This window comes from Ornithodoros turicata, chromosome 10 (assembly GCF_037126465.1).
Source record: "Ornithodoros turicata isolate Travis chromosome 10, ASM3712646v1, whole genome shotgun sequence".
Classification (NCBI taxonomy): Eukaryota; Metazoa; Arthropoda; class Arachnida; order Ixodida; family Argasidae; genus Ornithodoros; species Ornithodoros turicata.
This window is the reverse complement of record NC_088210.1, coordinates 22,051,268-22,070,041: the sequence shown is the minus strand read 5'-3', so window position 1 is coordinate 22,070,041 and position 18,774 is coordinate 22,051,268. Positions and strand designations below refer to the sequence as shown.

At 45.6% G+C, this 18,774-nt stretch overlaps 1 protein-coding gene across 1 annotated transcript; it reads right to left on the bottom strand.

Moving 5' to 3' along the window:
- Positions 1 to 785: 785 nt before the first annotated feature.
- Positions 786 to 15,565, bottom strand: LOC135371035 (somatomedin-B and thrombospondin type-1 domain-containing protein-like). Its single transcript, XM_064605005.1, has 4 exons — positions 15,243 to 15,565; positions 6,637 to 6,831; positions 3,502 to 3,631; positions 786 to 2,381 (listed from the first exon to the last, which is right to left on the bottom strand). Exons 1-4 carry the CDS (start codon positions 15,493 to 15,495, stop codon positions 2,111 to 2,113), a joined length of 849 nt encoding a protein of 282 aa, XP_064461075.1. The 5' UTR covers positions 15,496 to 15,565; the 3' UTR covers positions 786 to 2,110.
- Between the last annotated feature and the right edge of the window lie 3,209 nt (positions 15,566 to 18,774).

Here is an 18,774-nt window from a genome sequence, read left to right as displayed (position 1 = left end):
CCATAAATCCACATATTCTCACCTGTCTTATGGAGCATATGATGAGTGGACATACATTTAGGCCATGACTTACTAGATCATAGTGACCATGTCATATAGGCACCCCTTCCCAGCGGCGCATTTGGAGGCTAAAGGTGGCGCTACTCGTCAGCTCGGTTATTGCATCCTCAATTTCTTACAGCGAATCTTACTCGAATCTTTCAGCTTACCGTCGTATTTTTGTACAAGTGGTGGATGTCCCACGGGAGATGCTTCTTTCTAAAGTTGATTATCGTCATCATTCTACGCGTTTTCATAGGAGCTGTTGCTGTTGTCTGCTACGGTAATCGTAGGTGTCGTATGTCCGTATGCCCGGTCGTGCATATTGCAGCATGAACATTTATGTTGAATCTCACCTATCTTTATGCGGATCCATTTGTGGGAACAGATGACCAACCCGCTAAGTGTCCGTCCGTAAGTTTGCCCATAAAATAATCGTCCAGGTCCATGGCGCTCGGGTCGGATGTGATGCAGTCAGTGTTGCGTAAGTTTGCAGCGCACATGTTTCGGCTCTTGTGTTTGCAAGTTGCACAAGACACTTCGAGCTCCTTTACAGACGAAATTTTTCTCCGGAGAAATCTGCATGTTCCTCTATTTCTTTTACCTGCACAATTTGGTACTCTCTAACCACATCCACCATAATATCAAAATGGAGAGCCGCTCCTTTGGTTTACAGTAATGTACATTGTCGCATTTATTTTTATTTTTCAATGAGTAGCGAAGGAGAAGTGCACATGTAGAGCAAGTCAAAAACTGGGGTTGACTTTATTTCAGGGTTTGTCGGATATGTCCAAAAGCAAACACGGATCATTTACAGTACAGAAATATGCTTCCCACCAACTGGAAGAAACGTAGCTAAGAAACTCTTGTGCACACTGTCGTGAGACAGAAAGTAGAAAAATGCAGAAAAGGAAATTTTGCCCAAGATTTTCATAAAACAAATTTCACTTTCTGGATTTAACTTTTTTTTTTTTTACTGCCATGCAGGTGCTGTAAAGTTTCGAATAGAAAGACAGTGTGCATGAAATGTGACACACATTCCATCTCGGACAACACGCACTGTAGGAGCATTTACGAGGTCTCCCACACACTATATTTTGAGTGCGCCAATTTAAATATGTGAGAAGATGGTAGTAGCAGAGTGTTAGATTTAATATATCCTTTCAGAATAAATGTCCCAAGTATTGCATGTATGTGCAATCGTGCCTGCACATAGTGGAACATTGTAATATGCAAAGGAATTTGTGTAGATGTTGTACAGCATTGTTTCGATAATAGGCAACCAAAGTATTCAGTGAATGTCCACAAAGCGAAAGTGGGGTGGGTACAGTACTAACAATAGCGGATGTGATGGCACTCCGCACAAATAACATAAATCTGTCTCTAAAAGCATTTAATAGTGGTTCCAGTATTTAATATGTATGTTAGTGTCACTCACGTATCACACACAGGGGAGCTCACACACTCGTTAAAGTGTACGTCGTCAAAACTCTGCGCCGAGCAAGACTGGCTTTATGAAGATTAGGCAAAATCGTAACACTATTATTGGTAGAGATCCACGGTTCGGCTCAGTGCATTTCAGAAGGACTTCAATCGGTACAGCTCCACATCAGAACTGTGTCTCACTTCTTTTCCTTTTTTTTTTCTTTTCCTTACGAAAGCTGCATTTCTCTTTGTTTTTCTTTTTTATGCTGTCTGAATTCAGCGTACGATTCAATTATGGTTTGCTGCGCTAATTAAAGCACATTTTGTAGTACATAATGTGTTCCCTCTTCACCAGGATAGCTTGTAAAGCTTGTATAGCTTATAAAGCTCTTGTTTCCTGCCAGCAGGATGAACGAAGTACAGGCGTATCATGGAGTACCACAACAACAACAAAAAAAACAAAAAACAAAAAAACGCACACATACACACGGGACTCTCGGCGTCATACTAGCATAATACTAGGGTGAAAATACAATGCCACTGTTTTAAACACTATACTTGCTCTTTTGGTCCAAGTATAGAATCATGTACGGAGGCATTATGCGAAGCACCAACAGTCACAAATATGCTCCAGAAACTGAATTGACTAGACAAAAATGAAGTCGGGTTGTCGACCATGGGGGCAGCGGTCTACGCGGGACGTACGGACCCATCGACCGTGGCACTGCAGGTGGCCCAGTGCTGCGAAACGGGAAGCTCGGCCGTCTACCCCGTGACCGGCGCATCTGCCCAGGTGCTTTCGCATGGCCGTAGACTCGCAGGAGACGCACACTTGCTGCCCAGCTTTGAGGAAGTTGAAGTGCTCCAGGGACTCACAGGCCTTGCGAGCCTTTGACACTTCAAAGAGGACCAGGTACCTGCAATGTAAATATATGTGGCAGGATCTTGTGAGGAAACACAACAGCAATGTGGCACCTTTTGACATCTGGTTTGTGTTGCCTTACGATTAGTGCCCCACTAATCAAGCGAAGACAAGAACACTACGTACATTACGTCAACGTTTCTTTTTCACCTTTGGATTTCTTTGCATTTCTTTTATGTCTAATTGGCTGCAACAAGATTTGCAGCTAAGTCTGCTGTAGCTAGAGCACAGAGCAGCATGTGCACAGTCCTTTTCACTCTCTCTCTCTATCTCTCAACATGGTGCATTCAGACAGCGTGAAAACATACCTCAAACTGGTCTCTAGTTCGCACAACCTGTGTGCCTACCAATAACGGGAGCGTATACCTTGAAAGCTCCCAAGGTAGGTTCTTCGCATACGTATATTCCTTCAATAATTTGCATTTGGTGTACAAGTAGTGGCGTCACTAGGGGGGTGCGGACCGCACTTGGTGACACACCGCACCAGTACCTGTCTTTCTCTGCGGCGACGAGAGGAGCCTTCTGCTGGCATGTGATTTTTTCCTGCCTGTGGTATGATATTGTTATGTGTCGCGTACCGTCTGATATGAAAAGGTATCCCCCCAAAGCAAGAGCAGAGCAAAGGGCTCCCGTACCGGGTGACACGTACCCCAGTGACGCCACTGCGTCTGAGAGCACAGTTCTCCAAACAAACTCCAAACCGTATTGTTGACTTGTCTCATGAAAGATGTCATGATTCAGGTCAGTTTAGTTGCATTTCATTTTGCAATTTTTATCATGCCTAAGAGCAGTTCATGGAGTTTCAAATAACTTTGCACCATCAAGTAGGCTCAATCATCAATCATGGCTTCAACATTACTAGCAGACTGCTATGGGTCTGCACGTGTTCGGTATTTATATATGTTCTTTATTTGAACGAACAGTCAATTCAATTCAATTCAGCACACAAACATACTATAGCTAGGTACCGAGCCTGTCCAGAGGCACCAGCACTGGGTGCAGCTCGCTGTCTATTTCTTGCTTTTTGTTTTATTTCTGGAAAACTGTGTCCAGTCGCTTCTGTCACCCAACATTGTATGCACATTCAGAGAGGGAAAACAGAACGGGACACTTACGGCTTAGGGTTTCCATTGCTCTCCTTGCTAAGCTCGCTCTTTGGTAGAAACTTGAGGTTCTGACGGATGTCGTAGCTGTCGTTCATAGAACGGACCTGGGAGAATGAAACGGGCAGCAGCAGAGCCGACTCTGAAATAGAGGTCGATGCCGCAAAGTTCATTTTTACGTGCAGCTACGAAGATTATTGGTTGCGTGTCTAAGCAAGGATGTAGAAATGTTCGCTGAAAGCAGCGCTCACACACTTTTTTTTAAATTTATTGGCAGCCAGTTTTGGCGTGAATATAGTTTGAGAATTCCACGTCGCATATCACTACAATCTACTACAACTACTACAATATTTCCTACTAGTGTGGTGCTGAACAGTAGCGTAGCCGGAAAAATATTTCACTGGGGGTTCTACAGGAACTCTACATGCGGGAGGGGATTTCTCCCTTCCTTGTTTTTCCTCTCCGAACTATGCTACCAAAGGTAGCACATTTGGGACTCATGTGACTGCAAGGAAGTTTGGGGGGGTTTTACCCCCAAAACTCCCCCTCTGACTAAACCAGTATTGCTGGAGAAGGTGGAGCATTGATTGAAGTGTCCACCCCAATGCTTGACACATTTTAACGCCACACAAATATGTGTTTTATGACACTTTTGCAGCTGTTGCAGGGCTGAGATTGCTTTTACACAGGGTGTCTCGACTATCACAAACCGAGGTTTGGAAGATTCTGAGCGCTCTACTATAACGAAGCCAACTGAAAGTTGTTAGTAGTCGGGTATACTAGTCACCAGTATTTCTTCACTGTACCTAATTAGGTAAGGTTAGTATTTAGGTGAAGTTACTAAGTACCAGGTAATCACATAACGGAGTAGAGTATACTAAATACAGGGCTTCTGAATCAAAATAGTGTGCCTGAAAGCTCTTGGTCCATCCTTAACGACAAAACTTGCATTCCCAAGGCCACGTACTTGAAACTTTCTGACAGTGGTAGTTGTCACAGAAAGCAAAAGCGCACCAAACATTTAGTGCCATACTGCTGCAACACAAACTGCTTACGGTGCTCCTTTTTCCCTAAAACCATTTTTCGCCACAATTGATGTTTGCTCCTTCATTATGTTCCACTCACGCGAGCAACTCGTCAAACACGTGATCGTTTGAAATATGGTAGTCGTCGAAAAAGCCAGACAGCGGCGGGTATCGATCCACGCACCTGTCGATTGCCGGTCGAGTGCGCTGAACATCTGCTTTTTTTTTTTGCGCTGCTGTCGAGCGCTCTGTAGGTCGAGTGCGCTGAACATGCGCTGCGTAGCTGAACGCTACGCTGGCATGTGCTTTTTTTTTTTTTTCAGGGGTATGAAAGAAGGCACGAGACATCCATTGCAAGTCCTGTCTTGCTCCCGATATGATCCCACATGACATCCCTGGAACCTCCATAAAACATACTTCGGAGTTTCACTGGGAGTTCATATACGGACTGGTATCGAACGAAATGATGCAGTCCCAGGGACGTCCGTGCAGTCCGAAGGCGGACGTCCCGTCAATGTCCCTGGGATAGGCTTGTGTTATCTGGGAGGGCCCCTCTTACCTCGACCACATCTGCAAAACAGCGTCCGACGCCTTTCTAAAAAGCCACGTACAGAACGTCAACACGTTCCTTCAAAGCCCAGACAACGACTATGCTCACCATGGTGTCACAGACGAGAAAAAAAAAATTATGGTAAGAAAATGCCACGTGAAAAACCCAAACTGTCCTCAACTTGCCCCCGTCTTCAAGTAGCCCCACTTTTACCCTATGGGGTTCACCAATCGACGGTGAATTGCAGCACACCTCCAGTAACAAAACACCTTCTGTGATGTTCTCTTTTCGAAATGTGCTTGCATGCAACAGCAGGCACATTCACAAACTAATTTCGCTTCTCGACTGGAACTCCTTCCGCCAATGAATCATGCGCATGCACGCGCTCCGGCACATTTGCACCGCGAACTCGCGTTCTAAAAAAGCTATCTGACAGAGGAGCCCCTCCATTGCAATCTCTCTTCTGGGCGCCCAAGAAAAATCCCATGCCGACTCTCTCAGCGGGGTCGAGCCGCCGAAATCGGAGATAGTTTTTCCGGGCCGTCATTTCACGCTGGAAGGAGATTAACTTTGGTGGCTTCCCGAAATAGAAAAGACGTCCGGGACCCTTCGAGATCGAAGACGGCACCAGGAAAAGTTTGCATCTTCTGTGTGCCGTCGCGGTTTTTCGCAGAATTCTGTCTCCTTAGTATTCAATTGCAATTTAGTAGCAAACAGTTTCGAAGCAGATGGTTATTAGCTGGTTACCCATTGCTATGGCGATTGTGTCTGAAGCGAATAAACTGTATACACTCCCCCTCTATATAGACGTATATGCGTTAAATACGATCTGTACGACCCCATGCCGTTTTACCGTGATACACAAGAACTGCACTGTTCCTGCAGAACAACAAAGGTGTGGTTCATGTCGCGACTGGCAGTGTTTATCGTGCCTTGTTTGGAATAGCCGACAAGACAACGCACCGCATGCAGTCATGTCCTGACTGTTAGGGTTAAGCATAGGTGAGCACTTTTCTAAAAATTCATCCGACATCAGTATCACAGCTCTTCAGCTTTAAAGCTCATCATTGGCAATTCTGCTTCAGAAAGCCCATCATGTGACTTCAGCCTCAGCATCTCATCACATCACATCATGTGCCATCATTCATTGGCAATTCTACTTCAGAAAGCCCATCATGTGACTTCAACATTAACCTCAGCATCACATCACATCATGGGCATCATTCATTGGCAATTCTACTTCAGAAAGCCTATCACGTGACTTCAACCCCAGCATCACATCACATCATGGGCAATCATTCAACATTAACTTCAGCATCACGTCACATCACAACACGGACCATAATTCAACGTTAACTTCAGCATCACATCACATCCTAGCCACTACTTCAGCGTCGACATCACATGTAACCATTCATTCAACATCTCATTGTTTTCCATGATGTAATGGTGAATGATGTTCGTGATGGCCATCATGAGTGAACTGGCGAACGGGTACAATCTGTACCCTTCCACGTATTGGCGACGGGCGGCGTGGCAGATCACACGTAGCGCTGCAGGGACAGGACTTACCGCGATGTAGCTTGTCTTCTGGTCTGCTGTCGCATCTTGAACCGTAGCAGCCGCGTTTTTGGAGTAGTTCCTGGCAGGGTGATCCGCCGTTTCGCGGGTTCCTCAGTATGGTTCTCTCACGACTCATAACGCCGGGTCCACAGTCGGCGTCGCATTCTGACCACGGGCCCCATTCCGTCATTGCACAGTCGATCACTGTATCCAGAAAAACCAAAGATACGCTGTATGATTTGAACCCAGGAAATCAAGAAAAAGGCAGCCAGTAATTTAGCTACATTGACTTCCATTCATTTCAATATATTTTTTTTTTATGCGTAGCTTCATTTTTTCTTTATCAAGGGACGCATACGGACAAGACAAGTGGAATGGCCAGTGGATTACAGGGCCTAGAAATCTATATGCTTAGCCTGAACAGGCCTGACATGCCTGTTCTGGGGCTCCAAATTGTGGTTGGGGCTACAAAGTGTCACAGAATGAGGGTGAACGCCTTACAATTACCGCAGGGTAGTTTCATTTTAAATCGAACAACGTGTGAAAGTCGTATTTTTTAATTCGCCCAGAAAAAATATATGTTAGAGGACAGTTCAAACGACGCAAATCGCGCCACGTGCGACGCTCGTGCGTGTAGTAGTTTCCGCGTAGGAGAGGGGGAAAGTCTGAGGCTGCTTGAGCACGCTTTCTTTTGGACCGACTTTGACGGGATCTAGCACCACTAATTTTATGTCTAGGAACTGGAGGTTTTTTATGATTATAGGCTGCACCATAGACACTGTCGACAGTTACCCACAGAACTCTCAGAGCCACAGATTTTCTGTTAAAAAATGCCAAACTTGGCGTAAACGTTCAAAACGGCCAAACTTTGCTACCAATTTTCTTCATGACGGAACGTCTGAGAACATCGAGCTTAGTGCCGTTCGATAGGACGTTGAAAGAGCTTTCGTGCTGTATAGAATTCATTTTTCTCAGCCCAGTTGTTTCTGTGTTATTAATTTGAGAATCACACATGGTAGGCGAAAACTGCCAATGTTGCATCTCAATTTTCTCAAAAATGCCATCTTCGATTTCTTTGATTATTTTTCGAAAGGTGGCGTCACGTCTGTACTTTAGACGTCAAGTGAGACAATCTTTTATTTTTGCCTGAGAGACGCGCAGCGATTTTTTTTGTCAGGCAGGGTGCACGAGGCTGCGGCCTTGCGCGCCCCACCCACGAGCACGCGACCTTCAACCTCTTCTTTGCTATATGTGTCCCGTTGACGGAGAAATCAATGACCACACTGCGTGAGCTTGTTGTAGTGTCCCCGGAGCATCACTTTACGTTTACCCAATGGTCTCTCAGTTCCGTCAGGCTCATTCAAACCGTGGGAGAGTACATGAGTTGCCTGTGCGCCCCTGACGAGAAGCCCCAGTTCGCCGAACATACCGACAAAGCAGTGAGAAGAAACGAAGCGCTTCGTAGAAATCTTTATCCACTGGTAACATCTTAGCTTTTGTTTCAGGTTGCCACCAGTCCCCCAGGAAGTGTGAAAGTCACATCCTTTTCATTGGTAAAAGAACGAAGAACGGAAGTTTCGAACAACGCAAAATGTGCCCATTGCGAGACCCCTGCAGGTGGTGGCTGCCACCATTGGATTAGCATCATCCGATAGCTGTACACATGTCCTTTCACATGATATAAGGTGAATGGGTTCAAGCGCATGGATGCCAGAAGGACTACTGAAGACCACACCGAGGGTTTAAGGTACCTACGGCTACCGGAAACGAGGGATTTTAGTTGTGCGTTGTTCTGTCGGAAATTTTGATTCCCACGGTGACACTGACACATCTCGGTGAGGGCGAACGTGTTATACTTGAGAGCAGCAACTGTCATCACAGCGGTCTTACGGGTTTTGTACCACCCGTCGTAGTTCCGAAATAACGCTACGGAGCATAAAACTAATTAAAGCGAGCATGCACACCTTCGGAACTATCACTTATTGCGCCCAAGTTAAGAGGCGACTGCAACCGCGCGACCACAAATTTGTATTCTCAGGTGTTGTAACTTTCTGTCCCCTGTGGCCATAGTTCTGTCTTCTTAATATGAATTCGCACGACAGCCTCATAGCGTGCGTATGTGCATTGCCTCAAGCACATGTGCGGGAGAATAGTGAATATGCGCACGTGCGTGCGACTCCCATGAAAGTGCGTAATAGCAAGTTCAAGTCGCCCACGAAAGTATTGCCCTGCGTCCCCAAAGGAAAAAATAAACAGACGTACCATAAGTGCAAAATAAGTACATAATGCAACACATGGGCATTAAATTACAAAGCAGACTACGAAGCAAAACGCGCTCGTAAACATTCGAAGAGCGCCATTGTGTGGAAAAATCGCTCCGCGGAAAGGTAGCCCTACGTCTCAATCAAAAGGAGAAAAGGTACTTTACCAGCAGCGCAAAGTACCGGCATAATTCTGCCCCTGTGGAATAAATCGTGAAAAATATTCCGGCTTTTTAGAAATAATTAAGATCGAACATGCAAAATTTTCGCGTACCACTCGTGGTTTTGCGATATTAGGCGGACAAAGAATGCGCTTGAACCCAGTCACTTTATATTATGTGAAAGGTCATGTCTAAAGCTGTCGGATGATGCTAATCCAATGGTGGCAGCCACCACCTGCAGGGGTCTCGCAATGGGCACATTTTACGTTTTTCGAAACTTTCGGTTTTCGTTCTTTTACCAATGAAAAGGATGTTCCTTTCACACTGCCTGAGGGAGTGGCGGCAACCTGAAACAAAAGCTAAGATGTTACCAGTGGATAAAGATCTCTACGAAGTGCTTCGTTTCTTCTCACTGCTTTGTCGGTATGTTCGTCGAACTGGGGCTTCTTGTCAAGGGCGAACAGGCAACTCATGTACTCTCCCACGGTTTGAATGAGCCTGACGGAACTGAGAGACCATTGGGTAAACGTAAAGTGATGCTCCGGGGACACTACAACAAGCTCACACAGTGTGGTCATTGATTTCTCCGTCAACGAGACACATATAGCAAAGAAGAGGTTGAAGGTCGCGTGGTCGTGGGTGGGGCGCGCAAGGCCGCAGCCTCGTGCACCCTGCCTGACAAAAAAAATCGCTGCGCGTCTCTCAGCCAAAAATAAAAGATTGTCTCACTTGACGTCTAAAGTACAGACATGACGCCACCTTTGGAAAAATAATCAAAGAAATCGAAGATGGCATTTTTGAGAAAATTGAGGTGCAACATTGGCAATTTTAGCCTACCATGTGTGATTCTCAAGTTAATAACACAGAAACAACTGGGCTGAGAAAAATGAATTCTATACAGCACGAAAGCTCTTTCAACGTCCTATCGAATGGCACTAAGCTCGATGTTCTCAGACGTTCCGTCATGACGAAAATTGGTAACAAAGTTTGGCCTTTTTGAACGTTTACGCCAAGTTTGGCATTTTTTAACAGAAAATCTGTGGCTTTCAGAGTTCTGCGGGTGGCTGTGGACAGTGTCTATGGTGCAGCCTATAATCACAAAAATCCTCCAGTTCCAAGACATAAAGTCAGCGGTGCTAGATCCCGTCAAAGTCGGTCCAGAAGAAAGCGCGTCCAAGCAGCCTCCGACTTTCCCCCTCTCCTACGCGGAAACTACTTCACGCACGAGCGTCGCACGTTGCGCGATTTGCGTCGTTTGAACTGTCCTCTAACATATATTTTTTCTGGTCGAATTAAAAAATACGACTTTCACACGTTGTTCGATTTAAAATGAAACTACCCCGCAGTAAAACGTTGGGAAGGGGCCTCTTTTGACTTACGCCAGACAAATCACAAATAACGCGACAATGATTCAATAACTGATAGGACGTTGAATCCCAAATCGGGGCGTGCAAAGTAATTCTAAGTGCAAATTACTTTCAAAACAGGTTACAACGTAATTTAATTGATTTTACTGTTACAGATGCGTAACATCGGAAACAATTCTGGAAGTAATTGCTTACGAAGGAATAAAATTAATTACGGCAATCGCGAACCTGCACAATAATCCATGAAAGATGAAAGTCACTGAAAAGGTTAGCCAGCTGTAGGGATCGAACCCACATCTTCTGGATTTTTTTCTGGATTTCTGGATAAATCCAGGAGATGTGGGTTCGATCCCTACAGCTGGCTAACCTTTTCAGTGACTTTCATCTTTCATCGTTGATTTCTTCGGCAATTTGAGGCTTTGTTTGTATCTGTCCCTTCTATGTTGTTCCAGCCTCAGAACATCAGTTTATCTCTTGTACAATAATCCATGGTTCTTCGCTGCAAGGACCAGTCTCGTGTACGCGCCACAGACCAGTTGACGCTACTCTTACCCTTTGTCCTGTCTTCCCTCCGGCCCTCACATACCCTATAATCTCGGCGATATATAATACTACATCATCCACCCTTTATGCACCTACTCCGTAAGTTGTGATCATGCGGTCAACAGCCGGATTGTATACTCCTTCTCACGGAGCATTCGCTTATTAATGACCTTGACGAACCAGCTCATTAGGCTCAATTAAGTCGACACTCAGCCTAGGTCCTCTCGGGCGCACAGTTCACTGGACTGTTATCTGTCCTCAAGGTCAGCTACTTTCACTCTCTCTGTGATATCTTCTTCCAGTTGATTGTGTCCAAACATTTACGTCTCGCAGATGTGTTTCTGCACGATACCCTTCGAGGTCCATCATGGCTGTGACAGGTCAAGGAAATGTATTTATTAGTTATTATTTATTGGGTCATCCTGTCCCTGGCTTTCTTCCAGCTCTACTTTGCTACCTTTCTGAAACTGGCTTGTTTCTACTTTTTTTGCATCGCTGCGCACTTTGTGAGCATCTTGGGCACGCTCAGCGCTATGATCAGACAGTGACCTCAAGAAGTCAAGTCCTGGTACCTGGAATCCAAGAGCTTAGAGGATGGAGGTTTTGGAAATTGCCTTAGATGTATTAGCCTACGCTGTGCAAATTTCACGATTGTCTTGACATTTGTTTACCAGTCATCTATATGACTTGTGTTTTCTATTCTAATGAGGAGGATGGCAACCCTGGCTGCACCATGCTTTTGTATTACACGTATGTCTTTGGCATCTGTCCAAGGAAGGCATCGACACCGAGCAGACGCAAGACCAAACAGGCGTCCCAAATGGACAGGGGCTCAAAAGCCTTTTTCTCGCTATCTCCCGCTATTTCGCAAGCTTCGTGAGAAGGCCTTCTACCGCGCAGTTTAAATTGGTCGATGACACTGCGGGCGTCGACACATCGTGGGACCTAGTGTCGTTTGTGCAACACGACACTGGCAGTGTGTAGCCATGACTGTTTTGTCTGCAGCGTATCTTTTTTTTTTTTTTTTCTGCTATGTCGTCGACTTTTGCTATTCTTAGCCGTGACATGTGGCCTGCTCGAGGCCCTCACCCTGCCTGTGGGTTTCAAGAACGTGCAACGTATCCAGATGAGGTATGACGTGCACACAGGAATGCGTGTGTGTGTGTGTGTGTGTGTGTGTGTGTGTGTGTGACAATGTGATTCGGGCGGCATTTCGCGTATTGTAGAAGCAGTGGTCGGCCCCCTGCAAAGAGGGTTCGTAACGTGAGAGCCTCAGTGTCGAGAATATTTTCTTTTCTTTCTTTTTTTTGCATCACTCGGCGGCACACAGCGTTGCCGCCTAGTAATCTGAATTATACGTGATACATTCCTACCCGTCTCCGAAACAGTGTCTCCCTGCACTCGCGCACACTAAAGTTGGTGGAAGCAGCTCCACATTCTGAAAAATGAACTTCACCACATAGCACGCTCCTAGCCAACCATCACCCCGAATGATATCGTCCTCTCCCCTGATTTGTTGAAAACGGGAGGCGTACGCCTTTTTGTGACACTTATGCAGAAATATTAAATGTCACAAAAATGCGTACGCCCCACGCTTTCCACAAATCTAAGAGTGATAGAGGTGTCACCCTGTACAGTGGTCGGCCTTCAGCGTGCTATGTGGTGAAGCGTTGTTTTAAGAGTGCAGGATGGTCTTGCGCTATACTATGGCCTATAGCGACGTGCTGCTGCTGCAGGCTGCTGACAACTCTTTTAAAAAAAACTTACTTCACCTCATAGCACGCCCCCTAGCCAGCCATCATCCCGAACGACATCGTTCTCGCCCCCCTCGATCATTTGCTGAAAACGAGGTTACATGTCCTGCAACTGTATGATTTGTACTCTTTTTAGTATTTTTACGCCTTTTTTGTGACAGTTATGAACAGCATAAGTGTCACAAAAAAGGCGTACGCCTCCCGCTTTCAACAAATCAGGGCAGATTACGATATCATTCGGAATGATGTTTGGTTAGGAGCGTGCTATGCGGTGAAGTTCATTTTTAAGAGTGTATGAGGTCTCAAAAAGAAAACACATGCACGTCCAACTAGTGGAACTTCTTGTGTCCTGCTGCATGAAATAGACAGGAGAAGTATATAGGTATCTACGGTGCCTGTAAAAGGAACAGCTACTATTCCATGCAGACAAGGACGGTGTATGCACTAGCGGATGATGGGGTGGGGGTACAAATTCTATGGGCGTTCTGAGCTAGTGTCCCGGGCTGGGGCTGACGCCCATTTTTCGGAAGACGCCTTCCAAGAATGGTATTGTTGACGGCTAGCTCCTCCGGCGTCGCGCGACAGGCGCACCTCGCCTTCTTCCGGGATTCCTCCGCTTCGCTTTTCCTCTCTTTTTTTTTACTTTCTGTATTCTCCTTTCTTTTACTTTTTGTGTTTCTCGACGGGCAGGTCTCGCATACGCGGCTCTGGGCAGTGACCAGTGACACGGTGCATAGAACACACAAACGGTACATGGAACTGATATTGGGCGTATCTCACGATCAGCACTTTGTGGCGCGTTGCAGGTGCGCAGCCACTTTGACAAGTAATGATACGTTTTGGGCTACAAAAGGGCACACCTACCTGCCCTTAGATCCACCCTGAGAATAGTATACAAAGAGCCACGTAATAGAATCATTTGCGGGTGGTACCTTGTGTAGATTGAAGTGCACTTGTCGTCGAGGATCATGTCAGTATTATGGATGCAGTCGTGCAGGAGTTTTGCAGGAATACATTCCGAGAAAAATAGGAATAATTTTAGTTCCTTTTGGGACTAAATACGTGGAAGTTTAAACGAAGTTTGGGGACTAATCGCAATGGTATAAATGGGGAGTGATTGCATCCCAGGGGACTAGAAGCCCACTAAAGTGTGCTTAGTGGTAGAGGGAATTCTTTTCGCTGCTCGCATCTGTATTATTTATTTTCTGTTATTTAGTGTTTCTGACTGTGGTGATGTGTCAGGTTGTAAGTAGCGTTACATGGTCCGTTCTTATTCGAACTTCAGAGGTCGAAAGAGCATGCAGTTTCCGTTCCAAATATCGGTCGATTGGTTTGCGGTAAAAGAACTGCACACACATTTGGAGTATACGAAGCGATGCGCGTAACCTTTAGGTGCTGATCATGCGAGGGGGCCTTGTGTTAACCAATAAAGAAACGTCGTTTGCTAATTTATTTTGTACTTCGTTGAACCGCAATGCATTGGTGGGTATAATAACATAGAAAAGATGGCTAAGGATAATGTTATTTTCCAGTATTCGTCTGTTGCCAAAATAAATTTCAGGATGTACCAGCTATCTCAGTGGCAATGCGCAAGACAACGACTTTCCGGGATTCAAGTGCCTCGTATAGTTTTTGCTTTGTAATGAAGCGTCAAAGGCTTTCTGGCTATTCGTAGGCGTGTTTGTCCTCTCTTTCGAGCGTAGTACGTGTGCACCAGGTTTTGGTGGATCTTGGTTGACTGTGAAGTATGTTTCTTTTCTGCGTACGGTCGGCACGGGAGCGGTAACAGAAAGAGAGCAGGAATTACCGAGTGCCGATGTTCTTCGTCGTGTTCAGGGATGCTACAGGCGACATTTAAGCTGCCGTATCTCAGGCATTGAACACGCTAGGGTTATATATAAAAAAAAAAAAACAGCTATTTGGAATACAAACCTGGTGTATTTAGTGTCGTTTTACTTACATCAGTCCTTTTGCTGTTGAGCCAGCTAAAAGTTCCCCTACCTTGATTTTTTTTTTGCTCTCCAATTGTTTCTATTCCCGACGGCAACTTCATTCCTTGAACGATCATACCCAAAAGGTACTACTACACACTTGGTAATACTCCCCAAGCAGCACAACACCTTGGCCCAATACTGGACCAATATTGCCAATGTCGGCCCAATATTGGACCAAGATTGGGCCAAGATGTTGTGCTGCTTGGGTCAGGGCCATGCGGACGTCCACACTGTCCAACTGATCTTTCGCAGCAGTCGTTCATACTACACGAGAAACGCTTAATTCTGACGTTCTCGCACTTTGCTTTCTGGCAAACGCTAGTTGTACTTTACATTCTTGATTCCTTCGGTACTATATAGTATCAGCACGTAAAAGGTAATAAAAACAACAACCCAAGAATCTATTCCTGCTTAGCAAGCGCGTTAGCGAACGAACCTACGCGAGCCTATCACCGGCACCCAGCCTTATACTGTTTCAAAAGCAGGGATGACTACATCCAAGGAAAACGGTACCGGAAAGATTCCAACCGCCTACCTCCACAAGACTCCTTGAAATCATAACAGCAGTCCCCAAGCTGGAGGCAAGCGTGGTCGCAGAAGCACGGCTTGTCATTCAGGTCTTCCACTATGGCATTGACGGCGGTCTTCTGCACCACACAGGAACCGTCGCGTCCCGGACAGCAGAGGCCCGCTTCCCGACACGAGCCCCCAGCTCGTCGGCGTCCGTCCTCTGCAGAGCCGGCCACCGCGAGCCAAAGAAGTATCAATGCGCACCACACGGAGGTCATGGCCGTTCAGGAAGTACCGTGGCTAGCAGCAGACTGACGGACGGACGGAGGTCCTCTCACGTGTCTTTCACTTTGTGAGGGGTAGGGGGCTTTAAGACGGGGAGAGAGGGAGACGACGTCGAAGCGAGAGGGGAACCGTCGATGGAGAGGGGTCTGGAGGGGAGGCTCGAAAATTGCCTGTGTGGCACAAAGGTGAAAGTGGAGAGTGAGCTTTTGGGAATGTCGTCCCGATGTTGTTTGGCGTGCGTGGTAAAGGAAGCCGTTGTTTTTAGTGAAATGATTTACTTCTTTTCTGCGATCATCTTCCAGCGGTCGGAGAGGAACTCGCGTTTTTAACGGGGACGACGCGTGTTTTTTTTTTTTTTTTTTTTTTGTGCACGAATACGTGCAAAGCGCTCGGTACTTTTCCGTCCAGGATCGGAGCGGGGGCGGCCGCCCTCCTGGGGATGTCTCAAAGGAACAAGGGACAAAGTCTCAAAGGGGATGTAAATGATCCTTCAAAATCCCCAGGGAATAGCCTGCAACAACTTCCGATCGGATGACGTCTCGCCGTCCGACGCATGTCACGGCCCAAGCAGCACAACATCTTTGTCCAATCCTGGACCAATATTGGCAATAGAGGCTCATTAGTGGTCCAATCCTGGACCAATATCGGGGCCGGTATTGCCAATATTGGGCCAAGATATTGTGCTGCTTAGTGTAGCGTTTTCCTGCGCCCACGCCTGCAGAAAAGGCGCGCCAGTCGCGGTCAGCGTCCGCCACTTTTTATGAAGTATCCGTATTACATCGATATTATTTTGGAAATGAAATAACACTATTGAATGACATGCAGACGTGTACAAAGCCCTGCAAGACACGTCCAAGATCTCTCTAAACTCCCTCACGCTGTCGTTCAGTCCTTGATGTACTAGTTCAGCGTTGTATTGCGCTCATGCAGCTAAGATCTTTCAAATACTTTTTTTTTTTGTTCTTCGAAAGATCAATAATTTTTGTGGCTTAAAACCGCAGAGGCCAGTAATTTGAAATTGCGTGAAAAGGTACGCAAAAAAAAAAAAAAAAAGCAAAGGTGTGTTGTAGTACGCGCACTTCGTATAGGCACAAGGAAGATGAACGCAAAACATTTCTTTCTCCGTATCATTTCCAATAAAAAGCGCCTGTACTTTGTAAAAATGGGGATGACCTGTGGGGTGATCTTTCTGCAAGGAAGATTCTTTTCTTCTTTTTTTTGTCTGCGGAAGAGCTACGGTTATTTAACCCATAATCCCCCGCGCCAGTGATGAGAACGGTGCTCAAGAAATCTCTGTTTGAACTCCCAACGTAAGGCCTTTGATGCTTGATCTACTCTCACCAGATCTATGGATATTCCAACTTTTCGAAGCCGTCCATTGGCGACGCCACAGAAGGGTATAGTAGCTTGTCAAGTTCAAGAAGACTTTTCTGGAGTACCGTACTAAAGATACTGTATTTTAAGTAGTACCTTCGTCAATATCACTCAGTATACCTGTTCCGAAAGGTACTTTTACTCTGTTCCAAATACCGTACTTTTTCCGGTATTTTCTACTCAATACTCTGATTGGATTGGATTGGATTGGATTGGAAATGAAAGAAAAATATGGAGATGTTAGTCCCGTCCCGATCCAGTCAGGACTGGCTACTCCAAAATACTCTGATTACTTTTCGTTTGTCTTTATGACATGTTCAGTTTCACAACAAGCTAGCTATATAAAAGCACCCTTCCTTCTATGGTCTTTGCCTTCTTTTCGATACATTGTGGAGTAGGGCAACTTATTGGCCATGTAGGTTATTTTTCGGAGAAAGTGAGGAAGGTTGGGTATCGAACACTGTGGAATATGCCACTCCTTTATATAATGAGCCAATAATGTCTACGCTTAAATAAATAAAAGAAAAGGCAGTAATCACCTTCGGGGCCAACGCTCAGTTCTTCAATACTCCAAGGTATTCACTACTATACTCACTTTACTTTTCAGGTATTAGTACCGTACGTTCTGGCACCAGTATACCGGGTGTTTCACGAATATCCCCCGGTTGAATAAGTCGTGAACAGGTGGCGCTATCGAAGAAATTTCTTTTTAGTAAAGATCCTTAGGATCTTTCACCCCCTGGTGTCAACCAGGCGGATGAACAGGAAATTGACAGCCGGATAGCTGATCCAAAAAGCGCAAAGAGTGCACCAATGCGCTCCAGCAAAGAGCGCATTGGTGCACTGCTCCGCGCAAGAAATATGTAAACCGAAACCAATTAATTACTCGGAAAAATCATTAAGTGTCGTGTTTTTTTGTGTTTTTTTTTTTGCAATATTTTTCGCTGAAGGTCCCAATGCGTAAAACAGAGGTTCCGTAAGCGTGCGAAGTAAAATTTCAAAGTTAGGATGTTTATTTAATCAGTGAGCGTATGCAAATGAGCCGCTCACTACTCAGTTCATGGCCGATGTCCCAAGGATCTTTTCCAAAAAGCAATTTCTTTGATGGCGCCACCTGTTCACGAATGATTCAGCGGGGGGATTTTCGTGAAACACCCTGTATAGTATCGTATTTTAGGTACATTTTTACAGTATCAAGTACACGTTCAAGGGTACCATCTGACATCTGTACACCGTGAGCTTTACGAGCTGCATCTCCTTTTTACTTTTTCGCATTTTAAATACAACTGTTTTCGTTTCTTAGTGGTGGTTTGCGCGCTGAAGAGGGTTCCTGCTGCGATGTCAGATGAAATGAGCCTTCGGAAAACACATGACGCACCCGGTCATTAGCACACGCGTTCCCGACATTCGAAGAACGGTGAGTGTTGTTCGCGAGTTCCCGTTAAAGGTCCCGTGTTGTTATTTCGAGGGACGCAAGTGAGTCGGCCGTATATATACTTAATATGGACGCGACAATTATCGTCGCACCCTTTCAATTGCGACAATTAGTTGAGGTCAAGGCGCTGCCGAGGACTGCGCACTAATTTGGGTGCCGTCTCGAAGGGCGATGTCATCACTCAAGGAGTTAGCGAACATTAATTACGAGTATCTCGACTCAGACATTTTTTTAATTGTCTAATTTGTTTTCAGATACTTTTTTCAGTGAACGATTGCTCACACGTTTCGTGGAATTTCGTGCACCGTTATACACGATCTATTGATGAGAATGAGTACGGAGACCGTCAACTCCCGAGTGCGACTCCAATGAGGGGTTTTTCCACCCTTTTCCACCCTTTATCAGACGCCATGTTGACTTAGGTGGTAAGTATAGAAGTTACCACCTTTTCACATCCTTTTTT

What these genes read in the sequence shown, in the direction of transcription:
- LOC135371035 (XM_064605005.1), bottom strand. Translation starts at nt 15,495, where the DNA reads ATGACCTCCGTGTGGTGCGCATTGATACTTCTTTGGCTCGCGGTGGCC. An exon ending in AGAAGACAAGCTACATCGCG is followed by an intron (nt 3,632 to 6,636) that starts GTAAGTCCTGTC and finishes CCTCTATTTCAG; the next exon opens with AGTCGGCTCTGCTGCTGCCC. An exon ending in AGCAATGGAAACCCTAAGCC is followed by an intron (nt 2,382 to 3,501) that starts GTAAGTGTCCCG and finishes TTTACATTGCAG; the next exon opens with GTACCTGGTCCTCTTTGAAG.